At 44.2% G+C, this 20,631-nt stretch overlaps 1 protein-coding gene across 1 annotated transcript in view; it reads right to left on the reverse strand.

Moving 5' to 3' along the window:
• Positions 1–3,596: 3,596 nt before the first annotated feature.
• unc5a (unc-5 netrin receptor A) overlaps positions 3,597–20,631 on the reverse strand; it is a gene marked incomplete at both ends in the record, with an annotated part of 114,882 nt that continues 97,847 nt past the window's right edge. Inside the window, 7 exons of the mRNA XM_079168111.1 lie at positions 3,597–3,762; positions 5,828–6,006; positions 6,137–6,301; positions 8,074–8,223; positions 15,721–15,954; positions 17,955–18,123; positions 18,566–18,653. Coding sequence (XP_079024237.1) covers positions 3,597–3,762; positions 5,828–6,006; positions 6,137–6,301; positions 8,074–8,223; positions 15,721–15,954; positions 17,955–18,123; positions 18,566–18,653 — 1,151 coding nt within the window. The remainder of the gene's footprint in view (positions 3,763–5,827; positions 6,007–6,136; positions 6,302–8,073; positions 8,224–15,720; positions 15,955–17,954; positions 18,124–18,565; positions 18,654–20,631) is intronic.

The following is a 20,631-nucleotide window of genomic DNA, read 5'->3' on the forward strand; positions in this document are numbered from 1 at the left end:
GCAGAGTAAGGACGAACAAAATATGTCTAGAAACTTCCTGTAAAACAGTCTCTAAACCCTTAACACTGCAAAAAAGTCTTCACTGCTAGATCGCCAAAGAACAGTATATAGGCAAACACGTCACGGTTTAGACTTGACAAATGCTGCGCCAGTTAAGTGTCTTTTTTTGGCTTCATATTAAAATATAATTTACATTTCTTTACAAAGTGATAAACCGACACATATTACTGCTTGAACAAACGGCGTTAACTCGCCTCAAAGACAAAAGCGAGGAAATGAGATAAAGAAATGATTTGGGACTTCAAGTCCGCAGTTTAGAAGAGACAGCAACTCTGACTTATTCTATTCTACCCGCAAGTAAAACAACGCTGAAACGATATTCAATGGATACAATATGAGGATGAAGTGGCCTCAAATGATATTCATAAAACTTTGGTTACCAATTCTGCTCATATACAGTATGCAAAGTGACAGCACACGGCTGGTATAGAAAAAGTATTTACATGTGACGATGATCCATTTCAACATGAAAAGATTGATTTAAGGTGATATCGCCATTTTGTCCTAAAGGGGCTTGATCCCAGGGATTTGTTAAGTGAATAAAAAAAGGTATTTTATCTCATGGCATCTCTGCATCAAATCGCACCGGGGCTTGTAAAAACGTGTTGGTCAAGAGGAGGCGTGTTCAATAGGATGAGAGAGAGAGAGAGAGAGCTAACTGGTGCTGAAATGCCACACAAACACAAATAACTTCCAAGACTTAAAAAAAAAAGGACACAAAAAAACTAACATATTTTTCCCCACTACAAGGAAACATAAATGTACATTCCAAATATCTGACAATCATAAAAGAGGCTCCAGTTAGTGTTTAAAGGTTGAAGCCACAGGAGCTGGTAGGATGGGCGGTGCTAGCGTTTGAATAAGGAGGGATTTAATGAGACTTTAACAGACATCTTCACATGCAACCCTGAGGCAGACGCAGAGAGAACTATGGCTAGGATTGCTCACACCTTTTTCAAAGTACAATTACTGAAAACAGTGGACTTGAAAGATAATCTGTGTATTTATTTTTTTGTTGCCAGACCTGACAAAGCCATTATTCAAAAAAATAAATATAACTAAATTAAAGGGAAAATTTGCCGATTTTCAAACTCCTCTCTATCTATCCGAGTTGGCGGTATAGTGTGAGATACGCCTGCAGTTCTTGCACTGTGTCTCTGTTGTTCTTCCTGCATCCAGTGACGTCGTTGGAGGCAAGAAAGAACTACGGAGCGCTAATTCAGCTGTGCGGCACAATGCTGCTCAAAAAAAAAAAAAAAAACTGCGAAAATGGTATCCCAAAATTCGCAGAGGATGTCATCGACAAGTTATTTTTTTTACCGTGTAAATTTTACTGTGTTTTTGCTGACTCAGATATTCAGCCCCAGCGGGGAGGGTATGGCCGACAGGGACCGTCGAATCTGTGCTGCAGAGACCGTACGATCGATGGAGCCTCTGCTCAAATTGCCCTCCGATGCCAACAGACTCCTTCTGCAGGAATGACTGTTTTTGTTGGATGCTGTCGCTGACGACAACCGCAGGGAGAGTAAGACGCGTGCGCGTCACTGTGCATGACCGTTTTCCTCCTCACTCAGACAGAGGTGTGCTGGAAACCTTCTTTGGGATCCCGACGATAAACTGGAGACGACAACAATGGCCCCGCTGGTCATGGTTGTCATCGTATTTGCTAATTTAATGGTCTCCGAAGAAGGAGTGAGGGCCACCAGCGGGGGCAGCGGGGTGAAATTTGACATCTTACTCTGTGAGTTATAGATTTATTTTTACCAAACCAGAGTTATTGATTGTTGAAACAGTGGGAAAAACTAATGGACTTATGGATTCGGTGAGAATTCAGAAGGTGTATGGTTGTAAGAGTATTTCCTTCATTGACATTTTGTGAGCATATTTATCAGACTTAGCGAACTCGTCGCACGCGTGCCAGTCATCCTGTTTCATGTAGGCACAGCCGGTCAATATAGCACAGCTGGGGAATTTATATTCTTCAGAGGACTACATTTACCATCAGCACTTATTGGACATCCACATATAAAAAAGGTGGCGAATTTTCCCTTTAATGCAAATTAGCAAAATATAATAATCAAATGCTTAGTAGCAGTTTATGATTCGTTGCATAAATCTGCTGGATAATTTTTTGCCATCCTGGCTAGAAATGACAAAGAAAAGAAAAACCTTTCAAAGCATCTTTTGTGAGCAGAGGCGTGACATTATGCATAAGCGACTCTCGACTTTCTCTGAGAGACGGCTGCTTTTTTTTTTTGATGTGGAAATACCGTTTGCCACACAGCAAATATAGAATTCCCACCAACATTGCTTTATGAATGATAAAAACAAAGCCTCACTACTACCCTTTCATTGTGAGGAATCTGGTGAAGATTTCCTGTTGGGGGAAAGTGTTCTGCATTATTCATATAGGATAAAACCCCTTTTGGCCACACTATTTGTTTAACACCATCTCTGCTACAGAATTAATGCAATCAGGGGGGGAGGGGGGGGATGTCATTTCATAAATCAATTTTGCCGACATTCAGCGTTCACATATATGCAGCAGGAATTCATTAGAGGTGGAGTTTGAAACAGGAAAAACATCACAATGAACGATTAGGGCTTTGAATAGAAATGGCTTTTGAAAGATGACTTTAGTCAAGATATTACTCACTCCTCCCTCAAAAAAGTTCAAAGAACCCAAACCCCACATATATTGATTTAGAAGCGGGGAAGCCGTGAAGCGTCTCGCTGAATCAAGATGTCAAGATGTTACATTCACAGTAGTGATACCGGCTGGACTAAAGAACACAAACGGGATGAGACAGGTTTTTGGGCCTCTGACATACAATCTATTTAAAACCTGCAAGTCCAGGATGTGCTACAAGCTGTCTATGTGTGTTTTAAGAGAACGGATAATGACACAAATAACACATGGACCTATTTAGTCTTACTGGGTTTTGGGAGGGTGCGTTGATGAGAACGTGTTCAGTGTCTGAGATAATGTCATATAACGAACCGGCCAATTGCATATGTCGCCTGTTCTCGCTAACCTGAAATGACTGGCACCTTTTGTCACATCCATATATTCTTAATATTTAATCCAAGTTCAAAAAATTATTCATTGAATTTTCAATATTGGCCATCAGTAATATCATTAGGTTTGCATATTGCTCCTTATTAGCCATAAACGGCCTAATTATGTAGAAGGCATGAAGTTAATTGAATGTTATCTTTAAAGTAAAACCGGGATGTGGACTGATTTAACTTCAAACTTTGATGGAAAATGAAGGGTATGTTTCTTTACCAAGTTCATGAATACATTTCCCCACACACCCAAACTCTCTTTTGGTCTGTCTTTGAAAGAGTTGTACTCTGTTCGGTGGGATATAGGGATTCAATCCTACATAAACCCTCACATCTTCTTAAGTGAAGAAGAGGGACATGGGGACAGCTCTGCTCTTCGATTCCTGCTGCTGTAAGTGTGTTGTTTCTGTGTGTACTGTTGTGTTCTGTACTTTTCCTCTGCACCAGTCTCTCCCCCTTTTTCTGGGTTAGCACTCGCCATCAGAGACCAGGAAAATCATGGCTTCTTGTTTGCCAATGTCGGCCATGACCGTGGCCAGCTGGTTGATGTTGCCGGTGTGGAAATGTTGTGCCTCCCACAGGTCCAGGATCACAGAGGTTGGGCTCGCTTTGGATGCAAAGAAACTCATGTGTCTGCAGAGAGAAGAACACAAAAATAACGGTGAGGGAACAGTGAGACGTCTTTTGTTAAAATCAAGCGATGTGCACATATCAAAGCGAACAGTCTCTGATTTGTTGTTTCTACAATAACAAACATTTTCAGGCGGTATTTTATAGCGCCACTGCTTCTTGTAACTCTGTCAATGGAAAGTTTTATTGTCCGTTATATTGCTACATCCCGATATGTTGGAGCACTAAGTAAAAAAAAAATGATAAAAGGTACAAGAACACAATCTAGCTGCCATCTAATACAGAATCTCTGGCAATTTTCATTCGAAGCTTAGCAGCATAATCCTCATTCCTCTTTATTTGATGTTGAAATTGGCCCTAAATCCCATATAGTAAATCCTATATAGACTTTTCACAGTTAAGTCGGAAGTGACCTTTTCCATTTTAGGAGCAGAACCTTTACGATCAAACCCAATCAATGACAACAAAGCAGTGGCCCCAGCCAGCTGTATATTTGATGTTGAGTGGGACCTGATCCCTGCGGTACCTGAAGATGCTTGTTTGATTTAATGGCCTTTTTCTGTTCTCCAAATGTCTGGGGCCTTAACTGTTATGTAGAGCACACATGACATTAAAAAAAAAAAAAAGAGAGAGAGAACAGCGTAAACCAATGGCACAAAGGGGGATTGTGTTGTGAGACGAGAAGCCCCCCAAAAACACCCTTTTTACCTTGAGAAAGGTCAGACAGAGTCCATTACTTCCTCGTGTCTTCTGTTTGACTGGTGAAGTATTCTGCGATGGTTCTAAACATGTGGCTGCTTTGGCAGTGCACAAGCGCCGAGAACACAGTGCCACTCGGCTATTTTGAGTCAATTGGATTTTATAGTGCAGGCAGCCTTCCCTCTGCGTCGGGAGGACACAACAAAGAGTTGGTCAAAAAATTGTCTGGGAACGAACCTCTGTGTCATTATTCAGATAAAGAAAAAAAAGACAGAGCTTAGCGTCCGACGTGTCAGCCCCGCTTAGTCACCTCGCTGTGTGAAACACGAGCTTATCTTGTATGGCTCAGACACAGCCGTTTGCTCAGTCTTAGGAGAGAAAGATCAAATAAAAGGTTCTTGGCATTTTAAGTTTTATTGATTGGTCCCGTTCCGCTCGGTCTGAACGCTTTATACACACAGAAACAAACACAGAAATACTGCATGACAGAATGCCAAGGGGCTGCTGCCTTTTCAGGAAAACATGTTGTTAAGGACAGATCAAACAACGGAGCAGTTGTTCCTTCCTGAGGCCTAAATGAGAATTGATTATGTTGAGCAAAACATTGCTAATTAAACCCGTAGTGCATCAATTCAATTTGTGATTAATTGGGGTAAATAAAGCTGATTGGACAAATTAAGTGGACGAGGTAGAAATTAAATTGGTGGAGGATAAGAGATCAATGCCTGGCTCTTTTCTGTTACAGGTACTCCTGTGATAAATTACAGTAACGGTGAGAACGAATTGAGGTCGGCACAGATCCAAACCTATTCCGTCGTTTGTGCTGCTGATGGGCAGCTAGCTCGCTACCTTTCCAATTATAACTGTTAAGCAGAATGTAGCAGGTACAAGTTTAGCTGCAGACTTTAAGCTGCTTACCCGTTCCTGAGGGGGGAAAAGAAGAAGAGGGTCGTGTTTTCTCACAGAAATGATAGCTGTATCCATCAAGTCCACATTAATCCTATAACGTTAGCTGTGTCAAATGAGGATTAGCCTGCTAAGGCAGAACTTTGTTTACCTGAACTTTGGGGAAAACATTCGACTGCTGTGATGCGCTTTACACTGATTGTACAATCAGTGGAGTTCCATAGTAACATGTGACTGCTTCTTTAGTATCGCAATCAGTGTAATTACATGTTAATTATTTTAAACAAGCGGTGTGTTGAGTGTCGTACGTATACATGCACTGCTGTGCAGCCTCTATTCTCAAGGGGTTTGGATAAGCTCTGCTGCATTTCTTGAGTGCCTTTTGTGTAAGCTGCCTTTTCCAGCGCGCTCTATTGATCAGTGATCAGATGAGACATTATGGTTGGTACGGCTGGGTATTTACCTCTCTAGTTTAAGTCTTTGTGCTAGCATTCTCCAGTCGGCTCCGTTGGGACAGGGGGCATCCAGGCTGCTGCAGATCTTCTGCCTGATGAGGTACGGGATCTGAAAGGCGCTGGGTCCTGCCAGAGCTGTAGCGTTACTGTCCATCAGCAGAAACTCGGAGTCCACGGCTCGGGTGTCCTGGTAGGAATGACGGCCACAAAGCACGGCATGAGAACAAGTCCTGCATGACTAAAGAAATTGCTGAAAGAAATCGTGGTTGTGCGATCAATGTGCTGGTTTCTAAGCTTATGCTTATGCTGAACGTTACCTTGGCAATGTTAAAGTCGAGGCTAAAGCTCTGTCCCTCTCCCTCCACCTGCCACACGCACAGCTGGCAGGTGAGCTCGCAGGTGCTGAGGCTGAGCCGCTCCAGAGTGAACGTGCAGTGCAGGTACCGCTGGGAACCGTTCCAGATGTGGTAGAACGGGATCTCCTGCAGAACGAACACGCAGCACAGACAAACGGCAGCGCAGCGGCGCAGTTAGAACTGCATGTCTGAAACACGCCATAACAGGACCGCCCGCCTAGAATACACTGAGATCATCATTAATTACACTGACATTAGCCGTCATCGTTAGGTGGAAGTGGCTAAATATATCTGAGGCAGCAGACTGACAACAGTCTGTCAGGTTAAAGGGAGATAATAGGCTTTTATTGAGAGAGGGAGTTAATATCTGATTTAACACACCCTATCTTTACTTCTGGCGCAACAATTATTTTCTATCCATTCGTTTTCAGTTGATTCAGCCTCTCTTTGCAGGTATGTACTGTGTGCATTTCTCGGCAGAGCTTACAAATGATGCTGATGGTGTCCAAGCTGAAACATCACCGCTCTACTCTGAATCTAAAACACATCATGTGACATAGAGATGTACACGCATGCATAATGGCGCTGAGTGGTAACGCTGAGCAGCATCAGCTTCTGTCTACCTGGGAGTGTTTGCCAGAATTTATTCAAGGCTGACAATTTCTACATCTTTCTTGCTCCATATTCATGCCTCATTTGCATATCCCAAGAGAAGCAAGGCGGTAACCCCGGGACAAAAAAAACACTAAACAGGGCGCACTAACTCCTCACTTCACCCTGGGTTCAACAGCTGTCAAGAACTCAGTCTGAGAGTGAAGTGGAGCTGCAGATCCCACTGCTAACCAAACGGGGGCACTGTTACCCAGGCAGACGGATGACCGGGGGAGTTGGCTGAAACGGACAAAAGTCGCTACGGGGGCCCCGGGGAGACTAAAGGCCTTTTTTGACCGCACTGCTGAGAGGGGAATAACACTTCCAAATGAACAGGCACAGTCCAGAGGAATAAGCCTCTGTTCTGGGTGCATTGTTGCTGCTGCTGCTTGCTTGGCACAGCCCGTGTGTTCTCTATGGGGACCTGGTGCTCAGTGCTTATATAGTTACAGAGCATTTTCTAGTTCTTTGAACAGCCCTCATGTCGTCGCCGGGCTGCAGTGCAGTGGGCCACGCAGGTGTGGGGAGTGCAGCAGTGGAGGTGGAGAGGTTCCAAGTTTAGATATTTACATACAGTACTGCTCTATATTTCATCTGAGCTCCCTTTTTAAAGGGAGCGACAGCTAGGATAATCAATCAGCTTGCAGCTCTGGGTTAGTGCACACAGCCCAGCTCTATTATGCACACGACTACACCACGCGCACAGGAGCACAAGCGGACGAGAACAGGCACACTCTACGCACACACACCCAAGAGGTTCCCCCGACTCCAGCAAATGACTTAAGTTGCACACATTGCCAAGAATGGAAAGGTTATTGGACAGAGGAGTCCTGCAGTAACGGACTGAAAAACACTCCTTTGTGTGAATCTTTAAAGTGATCAACTGAAGCCAAAGCAAAACATTTAATTAAAACTCTGAACCAAATGAAAATAAAACAACTTTCCAGAGAGAGCCTCATTAACAAGCTGTTTCTGAAGAACTTTCAACGACGCAGTAACATTGCTTTTGCCAGCAAAAACTCCATTCTTCTTTAATTTCTCTGGGTGGCTAATTTAAAATAACTCGAGACGACATGGATTTCAAATTGAGTACACAAACAAACGCATAAGAAAGCACTATAACAGCTGATACCGATATACATTTGACAGATTCAGCCAGGTACTTCTATTACATCTCCGTGCTCCCGCTGTGATCTGGAGGGACTCCCTGCAGCCCCCCAGAGCCCCCCCCCCCCCCCAACACACACCTGGTAGCCAGCCAGCAGCTTGCTTCTCCAGTGCGCCTGGGGCATGTCATGGATGGACAGGCGCAGGTTGTGGTAGCTGTCTTTGAAAAGCAGGACGTGAGGCTCGTCAATCAGCCGACCCCCGAGCTGCCGCTCCATCTGCATCACCTCCTGATGAAAGAAGAGTCAGGGGACACACATTTACCTCCACAGTCACAGAGTTAGGTGAAAATGTGCAAAACAATCCATAACTTTTTACATCTTTTTTAAAACATTTTTATGGTGCATCACTCAAGAATAAACAAGAATTTGTCCCCACACACACACACACACACACACAAAAATAGACATGGACCATGGTAGGAACACACACACACACAGCACAAGCATGAGGAAGGGGGACAGTACATCTTTGGACTGGAAGATAGTGTCCCTGCATGCGGCCACAGCGGGCTGGTGCTGCTCGTCTCCACAGAGCTTTAATGTCACCACAAGGTTGATCCCCCGCCTCAGTGTGTGTGCGCCCGGCTTCCAGCAACTGCATTAGCATGCAAATACCGCAGCCATCCCGGCCTACTAGCTACCTGGGCTGTGATGAAGGCAGGGAACGAGCCATTAGTCAACTGCTCATTGTTCTCGCATGGTGAATCGCCTTAATTTCATTTTTGTTTTTGTGCCAGGAGAGATTTGTAAATGCGTGCTTAATATTTTAATCTCTGTGGGACTTGCTCAGTGGACCATTTGTTGCCATCCAAATGACCATCTGGAATGGGATGATAATATCCGCTGCATTTTCCTCTGATCTATCAATTCATTTTGAGCTGCATGCTTTGTGCTGAGCAAGTCTTTAAGACTCGAATACGTTGGATGGCGTTCACATGTGCTACCTCCGGTGAGAAGAGCATATTACCGCAGAGGAAAACAGACCTCTGAAATCAGAAGTGTGAAAAGACCTGAGAAACAAGATATGTTCTTTAAATCTGTCTGAGGAGGGAAACAAGATGGCAGCAGAAGGAAAACAGGCGGCCAGAATGCGCCCCGGAGTCTAGGAGACACATCTCAAAGACAAAGTCTCCAAGAGGGAGATGCGTGCATAGATAGTGGCCATATGTTGAGCGTTGCATGCCAGCATGGTTGCCCATGGTTTGATTTCAGCGAAGACGTCTAATTAAGGTGGAGAACGGCAGCTAATTCTGCACAATGCAGATTCAATTTTCTGCCCTCTTTCCCAGGAACGGGCTTCTGATTCCAATTGTGATGGAAAGGAAGCGGTTAATTATCCATCTGGAATCGCTATCTGCTTTTTTGTTATTTGATGTGCTCTCTCCATCACTGAATAAGCACATTTTGGTTCGGCCCGCGAGTTTCATTCCCATGTTTGCTCAGCGCATCGCTAATTTCCATGTTTGTTTAGTGCTTATCTTCTTGTTAACACGAATATTATTCCCCCTGTGATTATCCATCTCGATTCCTGCATTTACATAGGTCTATTCCATTTACCCAGATGCCACAGCACAGCACATTAAAGATGGACAGTGATCTGACTGTATGCAGCTCACCAGAAGAGTCCCCTCACTGTGCTGCCACGCCGGAGCCTTGTGATGTTACCCACTTACTCAGAGTGGGAAGGTCAGACAATGGCTCTGAATCAAAGCGTTGAGGTCTAATGAGTTAATAACAGGGGGCACTGCATCCTCCATAGAGTTAAAAGCCCTGTTCCATTATATCTCTTCGGCAGACAAAAGCCACATTATGAGGGCTTCCAGAGAGGTTCATTTAACACAGTTCTTAAGGACAATTATTTGTTGGGGGGCGATTAGCATTGCAAATTAGGGCTGGTGGACTTTGATCGGGTCTTTGACCTATAGCAGCAGATCTTTAGGCCTGCTAGCAAGAGAAGGCGAGCAGAATGCCAATTATCTTATTATCAACACATAGCTAGTAGAATGAATACTAACTCGCCCGTCTAGCAGTTTGTCAAGTTCAAGGCTGACGCGGCAGGATTACAATCAAACCGGGTCTAGGGCACAGCGCTCCTGCAACCTGACGGGGACACTGAGCTTACTGAGGGGGAAAAAAAACACACAACATGGGATGATACACTTCCTCCTTTAAAGTGTGGGCATGTCCTCCTCTCTTTCCAATGACACTGTCTCGCTTGTATATTGTTTATGTGTGCCTGAGTGCCTGTGAGTGTGTGTATTAGAGTGTGTTTTTGTGCAGGGTTTCAGCGTATGTTCTGGACTGAGAGAATAATGGCCCTCTTTACGCCCCATTATCCTGTTAACAAATGACAGTGTGAGCGAGCTAATAGATGAGAAGCTAAATTTGACCGTATTATTTACTCTTTCTGGGGGAAAACAATGCAACGCTTTGAATTAGTTTATCAAATCACATATTAATCATCAACTCTGAGCTAAATTGTGGTTTCCACTCAGTGAGGATAAGAATAGTAGTCTCTCTTTGGACACCCTGACCCTGTACAACTGTGGAAACATTAAGATGCATGAGATGGGCGAGAAGTTCAAGTACCGCATGAGAAAAAAAACCCTTTTGTTCTGACGGAATTCGAGATAGCCTGTGGTGTGTGTGAAGACTGTGAATTTAGAGTCGGGCAGAGCCAAGACCACCCCCTGACATTCAATGAGGCTGGCTAAAGAGAGTGAGATAGAGCAGGAAGGAGTGAAAAGAGTAGGAGCTGGAGAGAAGAGAGACAGAGGCAGCTTAACATTTGTGTCTCCAGGTCACTAGAGTGGCCAGCTTTAGTAGGAGAGATAACAGGATTACTGCAATCATGGCCACAGTTTTTCTAAGACTTCAACCCCCTTCCCACCCTCACTCATCTCCCAAACCGCTCCTCACCCATCCTCACTCATCCTCTCGGCTTGGACCAGAGCTGGGACTGTGATGGACTGGGGCTGGGCTCCACTGGGAAACAAGAGACACTCGTACAGCTAATCTCTTCGGGCTGGTGCTGACAGAAAGAGGTTAGTGGCTGCACCAAACTCTCTCTCTCTCTCTCTCGCAACACAAACAAGCCGGCCAACGGATGCAGGAAATCAAAGTAACAGCAGAAGCCTATGTATAAATATATAAAAAGGTTCAAAGCTGCTACTTTCCTCACAGCAAGGTCAAGCTACTACATGTGGTCTTCTATTGTTCTGGATCGGTGTGTAATAAACCGATTAACTTAACTAGCTCTGATGGGGATTATAACTTGCGTTTGATCAGTTAATTAGTCAAGCTACATGTCGTCTGAAACGTCGAGAGATACACCGCCTTTAATATCCGCATAAACTCGGCCTCACCCCTTAACTCTTAGCAATGTTACATCCCTGTGTGTTTAAAAATGTGCATTCAGCGACGATCCATTTTCAGAGCGGCTCTTTTCAGGCAAATGCATTTGTTTATAGAGAGTAGCCTGGCTATGTGGGCTCCATAAATCTGTGTATTTGTCAGCAGGATGTGACAGGCTTTTCCTCTCTGACTGAGAGTCTATCAGTCTGAGCTCCAGTGGCCGTGCCCGCTACAGTCAACTCTGATTAATAACTACAAATAGAAGGGACTTGTCTGCTCAGTTATAAATGGGTGCTGCGTTTGCTAGGGAAAAGATGCACATTCTGCTTGATAAATCACAGAGCAGGACGGGAGGAAAACAGCACACAGGAACACAGAAATATAATATGGAAACAATTTCTCTGCTGGGCTCAGTGATAAAGCTGACTGTCTTGTTTAACGTAATGCCAGCAATTACTGAGCTGTGCTCTTGTTTTGTTTTTCATTGCCAGTAACTTTTCTGATGGAGAGATCAGAACAACTGTATTACACTCTGTGCATGCTGGTTCTCTCTCCTCTGGTACAGAAGAGCAACAATGTTTCTGCCCAAATGCTGCTCAGGAGTTGAGAAAGAAAACATCATAGTGGAGGCAGCACATAAACTGTTTATGAGCCCTTTTATACGCAAATGAGAATAATAGCTTGAGGTCAAACGCTGTATAAAAGACTCCAGGAGCCACTGGTTAACCAGTTGGACATCAATTAAACACACATTTAACACTAGAACACACATTTTTACAATCGAGGGTCAGACAACATAATGTATTGGCCTCATTACATGAACATCAATGAAAGCGTAAATTCTGGAGTCTGAAATACAATACTGGTAGTACAAAGGGAGCTAACTAACGACATTTTATGGCTGCTACACGTCACTTAAACTCACTAGAATGGTGCTTAAAGAGTCCACAACCATGCTAGCAGCTCTGTGAGGCTACACTTAGGCACAGCAGTGCTTAAAGCTAAATGTTGTAAAGTGAATGTCTGTAAAGAAATTCATGGCGATCACAAAATGGTGGATCAACACGGCCATCCATAGATATGCCACTTACAGGGCAACAGAAAAAAAGCATTTTCATTGCAGAATCTACTGGATTAGTATTTATTGTGGTCACCTCAAAAGATCTCGCACTCAATACAGGAAAAAAGACTTCAACCTCCTGTAAAAAAAATAAATCTGACAGAAAGTGGGTGGTTTAGAAATAATGTGTTTTTTTTTGGAGAGTTTTTTTAACAGTAGAGCAACACCGGCCTTTCACAACACAGACTGGTGGGTGTAAAGGAAGGATTTGGTTATCAATAAACACCGGGATATACTGTTATTGTCCACTATTCAAGTGTGGATTATGCTAAGTGGTAAACATACTGAGCATTTTATCCTTCACACCAAAAGCTGACAGATTCTGAATATTGCAGATAGATAAAAATAAATAAATAATAATACATTTAAAAAGTATTTAAATAACTAGCTGCACCATATTGCAATCCTAAAAGACACCTTGCTTGGCACCCTCCCAGTTTGACTAGATGATGCTGTTAGGCCTGTCTCTGCTGAATCGGAGGCTTGGTTCACTGCAGGTGTTTCAATCAGTTGTGTGATGGCAGAACATCAGTGAAGCTCTCCCACGGGTCTAGCTAGGAACAACCGAGTGCACAGTGAGGGTGCTACCAAACGCAGATCATGTCTCCTGTGCTGCTGCGCCAGCCTTGGCTGGGCCCATCAAGAGTGGGACACACATTAAATATTAACTTAATTGGTCCCGGCAGAGCCCTGCTAACATACGGCAAGCATCAGACGGAAATGTCACTGTTTCCCCAGAGCCCCCGCACACTTAGGATCAAAGACGATAACATTGGTTCTAATCTGCTGTAATTGGGAGATAAGAGATTGCATGGTACAGCATGCATAAGTGCAGCGTGTGTGCACATGTTTGTGGGTGTGCGTACATGTCATTCTCACTGATGGAGGCTTGTCAGAGAAGACTGACAGCCTAGCCACGGGACTGGAGAGAAAACCTCAGTATCTTCCACAGTATTCTACAGTTCTCCCTGCCACTGAACAGCCAACAGAAAAGGCAGAGAAATATTCTGTTTTTTTCATCTCCCATGAAAAGTACAGCCTGTTTAATACATGGAAAGTCGACTTATTTTCTGAAAAACGAGAAGCGGGTCCTTAGCAGGCTGCAAATGCTGTCATACAATGCACATGCGCTGAAGGTGTACTGTACATCAACTAGAATATACAAAGAAAACCTCTTGTGTGCCACTCCACCGTACCACCTACTGCTACACCCTCACTGTTGCACACTACAATTAACTCTAATGTTAGCCATAGTGAAAGTCTAATCATAAATGGTGCATTTTAAAGATAGTGATTAGTGATTAGGCTGAACCTCTCCAGGGAAGTTTAATCTCCACTCAAAGTGGTTAATGTTCTTGCTAAATGAACTGCTCCCTCCGTAATAGCACCAAGAGCAGTGTGAAGTCGAGATTACTAAAGAGTGTGGGCCACATTCTAAATCACTCACTAAAAACTACAAAACCCTGGAGACGCCGTGGCTTACCACAGGTCCAGGTTGTGTGAGAGACGGGGAGCTAATGCACTCAAGGGCGTCGAGGGAGCCGCAGAGTATGGCAGCACAAGTGCTGGAGTCAACAAGCTCAGATGTCCTTTTCCTGGCTAAGAGATGGGGAGAATAGCAGAACAAGAGCTATCCAGGGGTTGAGACACGGAGAGAGAGAGAGAGAGAGAGAGAGAGAGAGAGAGAAAGAGTTTCTGTGCACCAGCAGCCCTCCTGCATCCAACACAGGACGTGCAAGGTCATTTCAACAGTCACACTGCAGCAAAACACCACAGGGTCACCCGATGATCTGAATATATAGAGACAACTCTATCATTACAACTGGTTTGACAGCAAGTGAACAAAAAGGGCTGATATTTATCTGCAAAAAAAAAGCACCACCTGCATCAGCTGTACAGGCTTTACCTCCTGAATTGTTTTTCTACATAACAACACAGAATGTCAGCCAGCAATATCTCTGAGCGGGCTGGCTATCATGCAATAGCTGTCAGGAACAGAAAGATAGCAGCAGGGGCAGAATTGAACCACAAAAAGACAGATGTAAGCAAGAGAGGTTTTGGTAATTCTCACGCCACAGCTAGAGCCTGTGCACTGTTTTCATCTCAGCTTCAGCTCAGAGCCCCCACTGCCTCCCATTGCTAATGTCCCACAGACAACCATAGATGGTGCTGGTAGCGAACCTCTGCACAAGGAGGTCAGCCATTACAGCTGGCAAAAGTGGACTCGAGTGGGAAGTGGCTCTTGTGGCTGGTGTCAGACGAAGAGGAACAGCTTGGAGAGAGGTGTGGAGGGAAAGAACGAGAGCACAGGGGTTGCTGGGAAAAGATTGGGGCAGGCTCTCCTTTTAATTTACTAATTAAGCATGCAAATGAAATCTTAACAGGCTACTCAGAGGCAGTCCTCGGGGGAGGGAGGAAGGCATTAGCGCTTGATTATACTCTGTCCATGTGGAGAGCAAAAAATGAGAAGCGAAATATGCTGTTGAACAAAGTGAAGGGAAACTTCTCGGCCCACAGCAGCCAAGCGGAGCCACTGGCGGCATGAAAGGAATTTAAAGGTGCGAGATCGGAGATTTGGAGCATGTGGATTGGCTCTCAACGTAGCAAACGGTGCTAACAGGGCTAACTACGCCAAAATTGCTGACAGAGTGAACAGTGTTGTCGGTCGGCGTGGCGTGATCGGCTGTAACCGCCGTATGAGAGCGGTGCAGAGCGGCGGCTGTGAGCTAGCCAGTGGAGCACGCTCTAATGCAAGAACAACAAAGCAAAGAGAAGCTCGGATAACAACACACACAGAGGACGAGTGACTTCCTACTCTGCTCAGGTAGACATTACTCCACAATATCTTTACGTGGCAAATTGCTGTTTGCTGCTTTATTAATGCTCCGAATGTTGAATACAGCTCCTTTAACATCTCTATAGGCATGCACACAAGAACACACTAAAAGATTGTGCTGTATACCATGATTAACTTGGACAAATGCATTGTTTCAATAGTGGGGGAACATAAGCACTGCAAATCACACACCCTTGAACTGCACATGGTGTAGTCAGGCCTGCGATATTGTTCAATTTACCATGGCAACGCCTAACTCCTACATGCCTGCGCCGCTTTCTACTAACCTTCCAATGTGACGGACAATGCTATTACACATAATAGTCTACCTATCACTCAGGTGCCCCAATGCGATCTCAGGCTGAGAAACTGCCAGCCAAACAGAACGACAGGCGCTGCATTTGTCGCAAATTACCTTGAAAACGTCTTGTGTGTCATCCATGCAGTAGACCCTGATGTTGTACTCCAGCGTGGAGCAGTACGCGTCGGAGAAGAGCACCAGCCTCAGGCGCTTGGCAGCGCCCATGTGCAGGGACTCTCCCACCAGGGCGAGGGTGCCCAGCTGCTCCGTGAAAAGCCGGCACGTCTCGGCCTCGAGCTGGCAGTAATAGGGCTCCGACACCAGCTCCTCCCCCATCAGCAGGACGTCCTGGAGGAGGCGAGGCGGGGAAAAAAACAAAAACACAAATTGGATGGAAGGTCAAGCACTCAATTTATGTAGGCGGGAAGGGTAATGTGCTTGCCTGGGTACCTGATGTCTGTATGTGTGGGTGTGTGTTTGTAAATCGGTTGTTAGCAAAGTAGTTTGGCACAGTAGCAAGGCCCCAAACTCTGTCCCTCCTGCAGTGTGACAAAGTAACATTTAAGCCAAATGTAATGTTACATAAGAGTCTGAGTAACAGTTTGGATCGTGGGAAAATAAGAATACTTTGGACTTGCTTCAAATTCCCTTATCATGGCATTATGCTTACTCCATACTGGCATAAAGACACACATCCTATAGGACAGCATCAATTCACTTAATAATGCATGAACGAGGTACTCAATTGACATGAAAGGAGACTCAAATAGATTACTGGCAAGAATAGATAGTGCCCGAGAAAGAAACAAAACTGTGGAGGTGCAGTAAATTTCGGATTGTTGGGATTTCTGGAATTTCCTTCAGCCTTTGAGATTAGTGAAAACAACACTGTTGCCTGATAGTGAAATGTGTTAAAAAAACAAACACTAAATGGCAGTACAACAATTAATTGGTACTTTTATTTGCCAAGTAGAAAAAAATAACACAGATTAAACACGTCGGAGAAGCAACATCTTTTTCTAGCTTTGTAGAGCTGAAGGGCCGTATCACAACTGCATCTCTAATAAAGATGACAGACTAGCGAAAATATCGCATCCCATCACAGTACGGCATAGTTTTATGGGATAATTCAACTGCTCTCCGGGCTAATTTGATGGGGACAAATTGGACCCAAGGTGACAACATTTTCTCTAAAATCCCATCATGCCAGTTGACTGACTCCTCTCATTACCCAATCAAGCTGAAGAGAGCATTTTGCCTGCCAAAAGCCCAGCAAGCCCCTCTAGGATCGATTCAACCAGACACCATCTACATCAATAGAATTAGTATTGACACAATTCATTTGCTATGCAACCACAATGGAGTCTCACTTTTTCATCATCTTAATATTTCTTCGAGGTGGAGATTACGCCACTGAGCGCTCACTCTGCAAGCAATTCATTTCTCCTTCTGCTTCTGCGCGTCCAGTTTCACCATCTCTTTTCCTCTTCGCCTCCTTTCTTTTAGTTTCCTTCTCTTCACACTCTCGCTGCGGTTGCTTCCACTCTAATTCTCTCGTCCACCTGGCACTTTTTTTCTTTGGTGGACACGCAGTCAGTTGGGCTATATTTGGTCTGGCCGATGATTAAAAGTGCTGGTCTAACCTCTGCCTCAGACAGGCCAATCCATCCCACAGACACCCCACCGCCGACACACACGGGGAGGCTGAATAATTTATGCACAATATCGAACATGAAAGAAGACCTACTAACACTCCAAAGCCCACCAGCACCCTTTCCAATCTCTCTGGATTGTGAAGATGTGTATACTGCCTCAAACCGCATTTGTTTGCAGGGGTGTGTGTGTGTGTGTGTGTTTGTGCGTGTGGACACCAAACGTTCTTCCCAACTCTATCCTATTGGAGTCTGGCGGTTCTGGTTACTTTCATATTTCATGGATAGGAAAGTGGGAAGGGAACTCTGTAATTGGAAGCAGCGGTCAAAAATGGTCAAGGAGCACTCAGGAGAGTACTTTGAGGATCAGTCATTTGCTTAGAGAATTTCTGTTTTGAGAAACATGTTGCCTAGCAACTCTTGAGCTGGAGAGAGCCAGCGCTTCCAGGCTCCAATGAGAAAATACCTGATGGACAATATAATTTAAACACTATAGCGCGGATGAGTGCTGGGCCAGAACTACCTCCGCTATACAGCATCGAGAGCTTTCCAGTGCCAGTTACGAGGCACCGCTGAGCGGGTTTGCACTGTTTCAGGGAAAGCTCTCCGTGAGTTCAGTGAGACTTTACAAATTCACTGGGTGGCAACTTTATCTTTCTATGGAGGATTTGTGCTGAAGTTATAGTGCTGTCTCACCTCCCAAGTGCCCTCATAGTTCTGCTTCTTGAGGCGGACGGCCCAGTTATCGAGGCATGCGTCAGAGCAGTGGTCCATGCTGAGGATAACTGGCCGGCTCAGGACTACCCCTGGAGGGCCACAACTCACAACGGGGCTGAGCAGGGTCTGGCAGCCGGCCAGGGGTAACCTACACCAGGGAGAGAAGAAGAGAGAGAGAGAGAGGGAGGGGGGGGGGGGGTGAATCGAGATGAAGTGCCTTTACTCATCAAGTTATTGGTGAGAGTTTTCTGGTCACCTCTGCAAATTATCTAGCAGCTGTTAACAGAGAATGATGAAAGCCTGCTGGACTCGCCTGCAAGCTGGGCGTAGTTGTGATGACTGAGTAATAACATAACACTATCACATGACTGTGCCTTCTGAGACTGAATGTAGCGAGCAAGATCAACAGCGTTTCAATTCATTTAACTTAAATAGTGCACAACCTGGTAAAAGCCTACGTTATTTATTTACATCTCTCAGCACTGGCACAGACTCCTAAGCCTTTCCTAATGGAACGGTAGAGCATCAAAACAAACAGTCTAGTGGCATCCAGGGAAGACTGCCAGTTAGGCAGTGTTAAAGAGACCCACCTTAAATCTTCCTTCCTCTGAACGGTGAGATAAATCTCATAGATCTTTCCTCTGGGGATGGCCTCGGGAGGAATGAGCAGACTGATTCCTAATGCAAATAACAACAAAGGGAGAGAGCGGGGATAAGGAAGAGGGGGACAGGCTCATTTGTTCTGACTGAACAACGCTTTTGTCATTTCAAAAAAAAAAGAAGCCAGCCCACTCAACAAAACTGTACGGCTACAAAAACAAAAAGAAAACAAATCTATTCTGAAGGTCAGAGGCAGCCTCCGTCAGGTACAGTAGATGCAAATCTGTGCACCGGCAGTCGAGCCGGCACACGTCCCCACGGTCCACAATTAGCTGAGACAAAAGCACACACTGCATCGCAAGTTTAAATGTCCTCCGTCTGCCACCAAGTAGATAATTGAGACCATGGAACAGACTACTCAAGGAAAATTACACTTCCCCAGAAGAGTGTGGGAATGCACCTTGGAGACTAGAGAGAGCTATTGAGGTAGTTTGAATGTTGTGGCATTAGTGTTGTGATTCTCACGCCAAAAATCCTCCACTAAGAATCCTATTCAAAATGTGACGACGTGACACGACCTTAAGAGTCTCTGTATTGTAAACTGGGTCTGTTTACCGTAAAAAAAGACATCTGTTTGAATAAGGCGAAGGTGCCTTAATGCTCACAGCCTTGTCTGAATCTATAAACTGTCTTCCATGTGTCTGCTCTGAAACTGTGCTAAATGACAGCATATCTCCTCTGAGTGGATGCAAGTGCTGATTTTTTGTTCTCTGTGTCCCAATGTGGAGATGGGTGCCAATGCGTGGTATAGCCTACATGGCTTTGAGGTAATCCATGCATAAAATATCTGTAAGAGAGCGAAAAGGAGATGTAGAAAAGAGAGAGGGATAGAGAGCGAGAGAGAGAGAGAGAGTGATGGCAAGGAAAACGGAAGAAGAAAAGACCTTTTCTCCCTCAAGATACTGGCTTACTGGCACTGTCATCGGCTAATCTGGACAGCCTGCAATGAGTCAAGTGAAAACACTGTGTTCCAGTATAATTATATAAGCTCTGTACTTAGCTAATGTGAAGACGGGAAGCAAAATAGGGGACTAATGATGGTGGGCTTTTTATATCTTTTATGGACAATCTCTATTCCTTGGTCTATGCATGTAGTGCACAACTGACACTTGTGGACATCAGCTACAATTTCAACCAGCTCTGTTGAAAGCGAAGGGCCCTAATTCGAATAATTCGTACAAGGTTTTATTCCAGGAACCTTTTAGAGTACCGTGTGTTAAGTAGACCCTCTTCATGTCATAGAAATTCATCTCATCACTGTACCGAACTTATTAACTATTCATGCTGTGGAGTGTAAATGTAGGTTACTGACAAAACATTTAACTCAATCATGCATTTGACAGACTGTAAAAGCCTTGCTTTTCTGTATGTTAACATTTCGATATTGGTCACTTTTTAGATAAACAAGTGAACCATTCACTCAGTTGTTACTGATAAAATCTCCTTGTTAATGTCTAAATAGACGCATTGTGTCATTAATGTAGGTCTAATCATGATTTGTAAATGTTCTATTTTTTATGTAAAAGCAATGGCAATGTATGAAATGTGCACCGCAAATAAAACCAGTGTTGCTCCCATCGTGTTTCTACATTTAGTAGCAGATGGTACATCGTTTAGATAGAACTTTTCTTGTTTGTTGGAAGTATAGCAGCTAACAGAACATCCTACAGATGATTACTGAAACGTCCCTGTCCTTAAACAACACAGACCTACAATGCTGTGTCTCTGTTGAAAAAAAGTCATAGTATTGTACGACGAAATAAGTCATAAAAAAGTCAAAGTATAGTAGGATGGGTAAAAGCTATAGTATAGTAGGTTCGTAAAATGTTATAAAGAAGTCATAGTATAGCATGTTGAAAAAAGGCATAAAGGGTCATAGTATGTCGATAAAGTATATATAGGTTATAGTATAATATGTCATGAAAAATCATAGTAAAATATGTCGAAAAAAGTCATAGTATATATAGCATGTTGAAAAAAGTCCTAAAAAGTCATG

The sequence above is a fragment of the Pholis gunnellus genome, assembly GCF_910591455.1.
Source record: "Pholis gunnellus genome assembly, chromosome: 10".
NCBI lineage: Eukaryota > Metazoa > Chordata > Actinopteri > Perciformes > Pholidae > Pholis > Pholis gunnellus.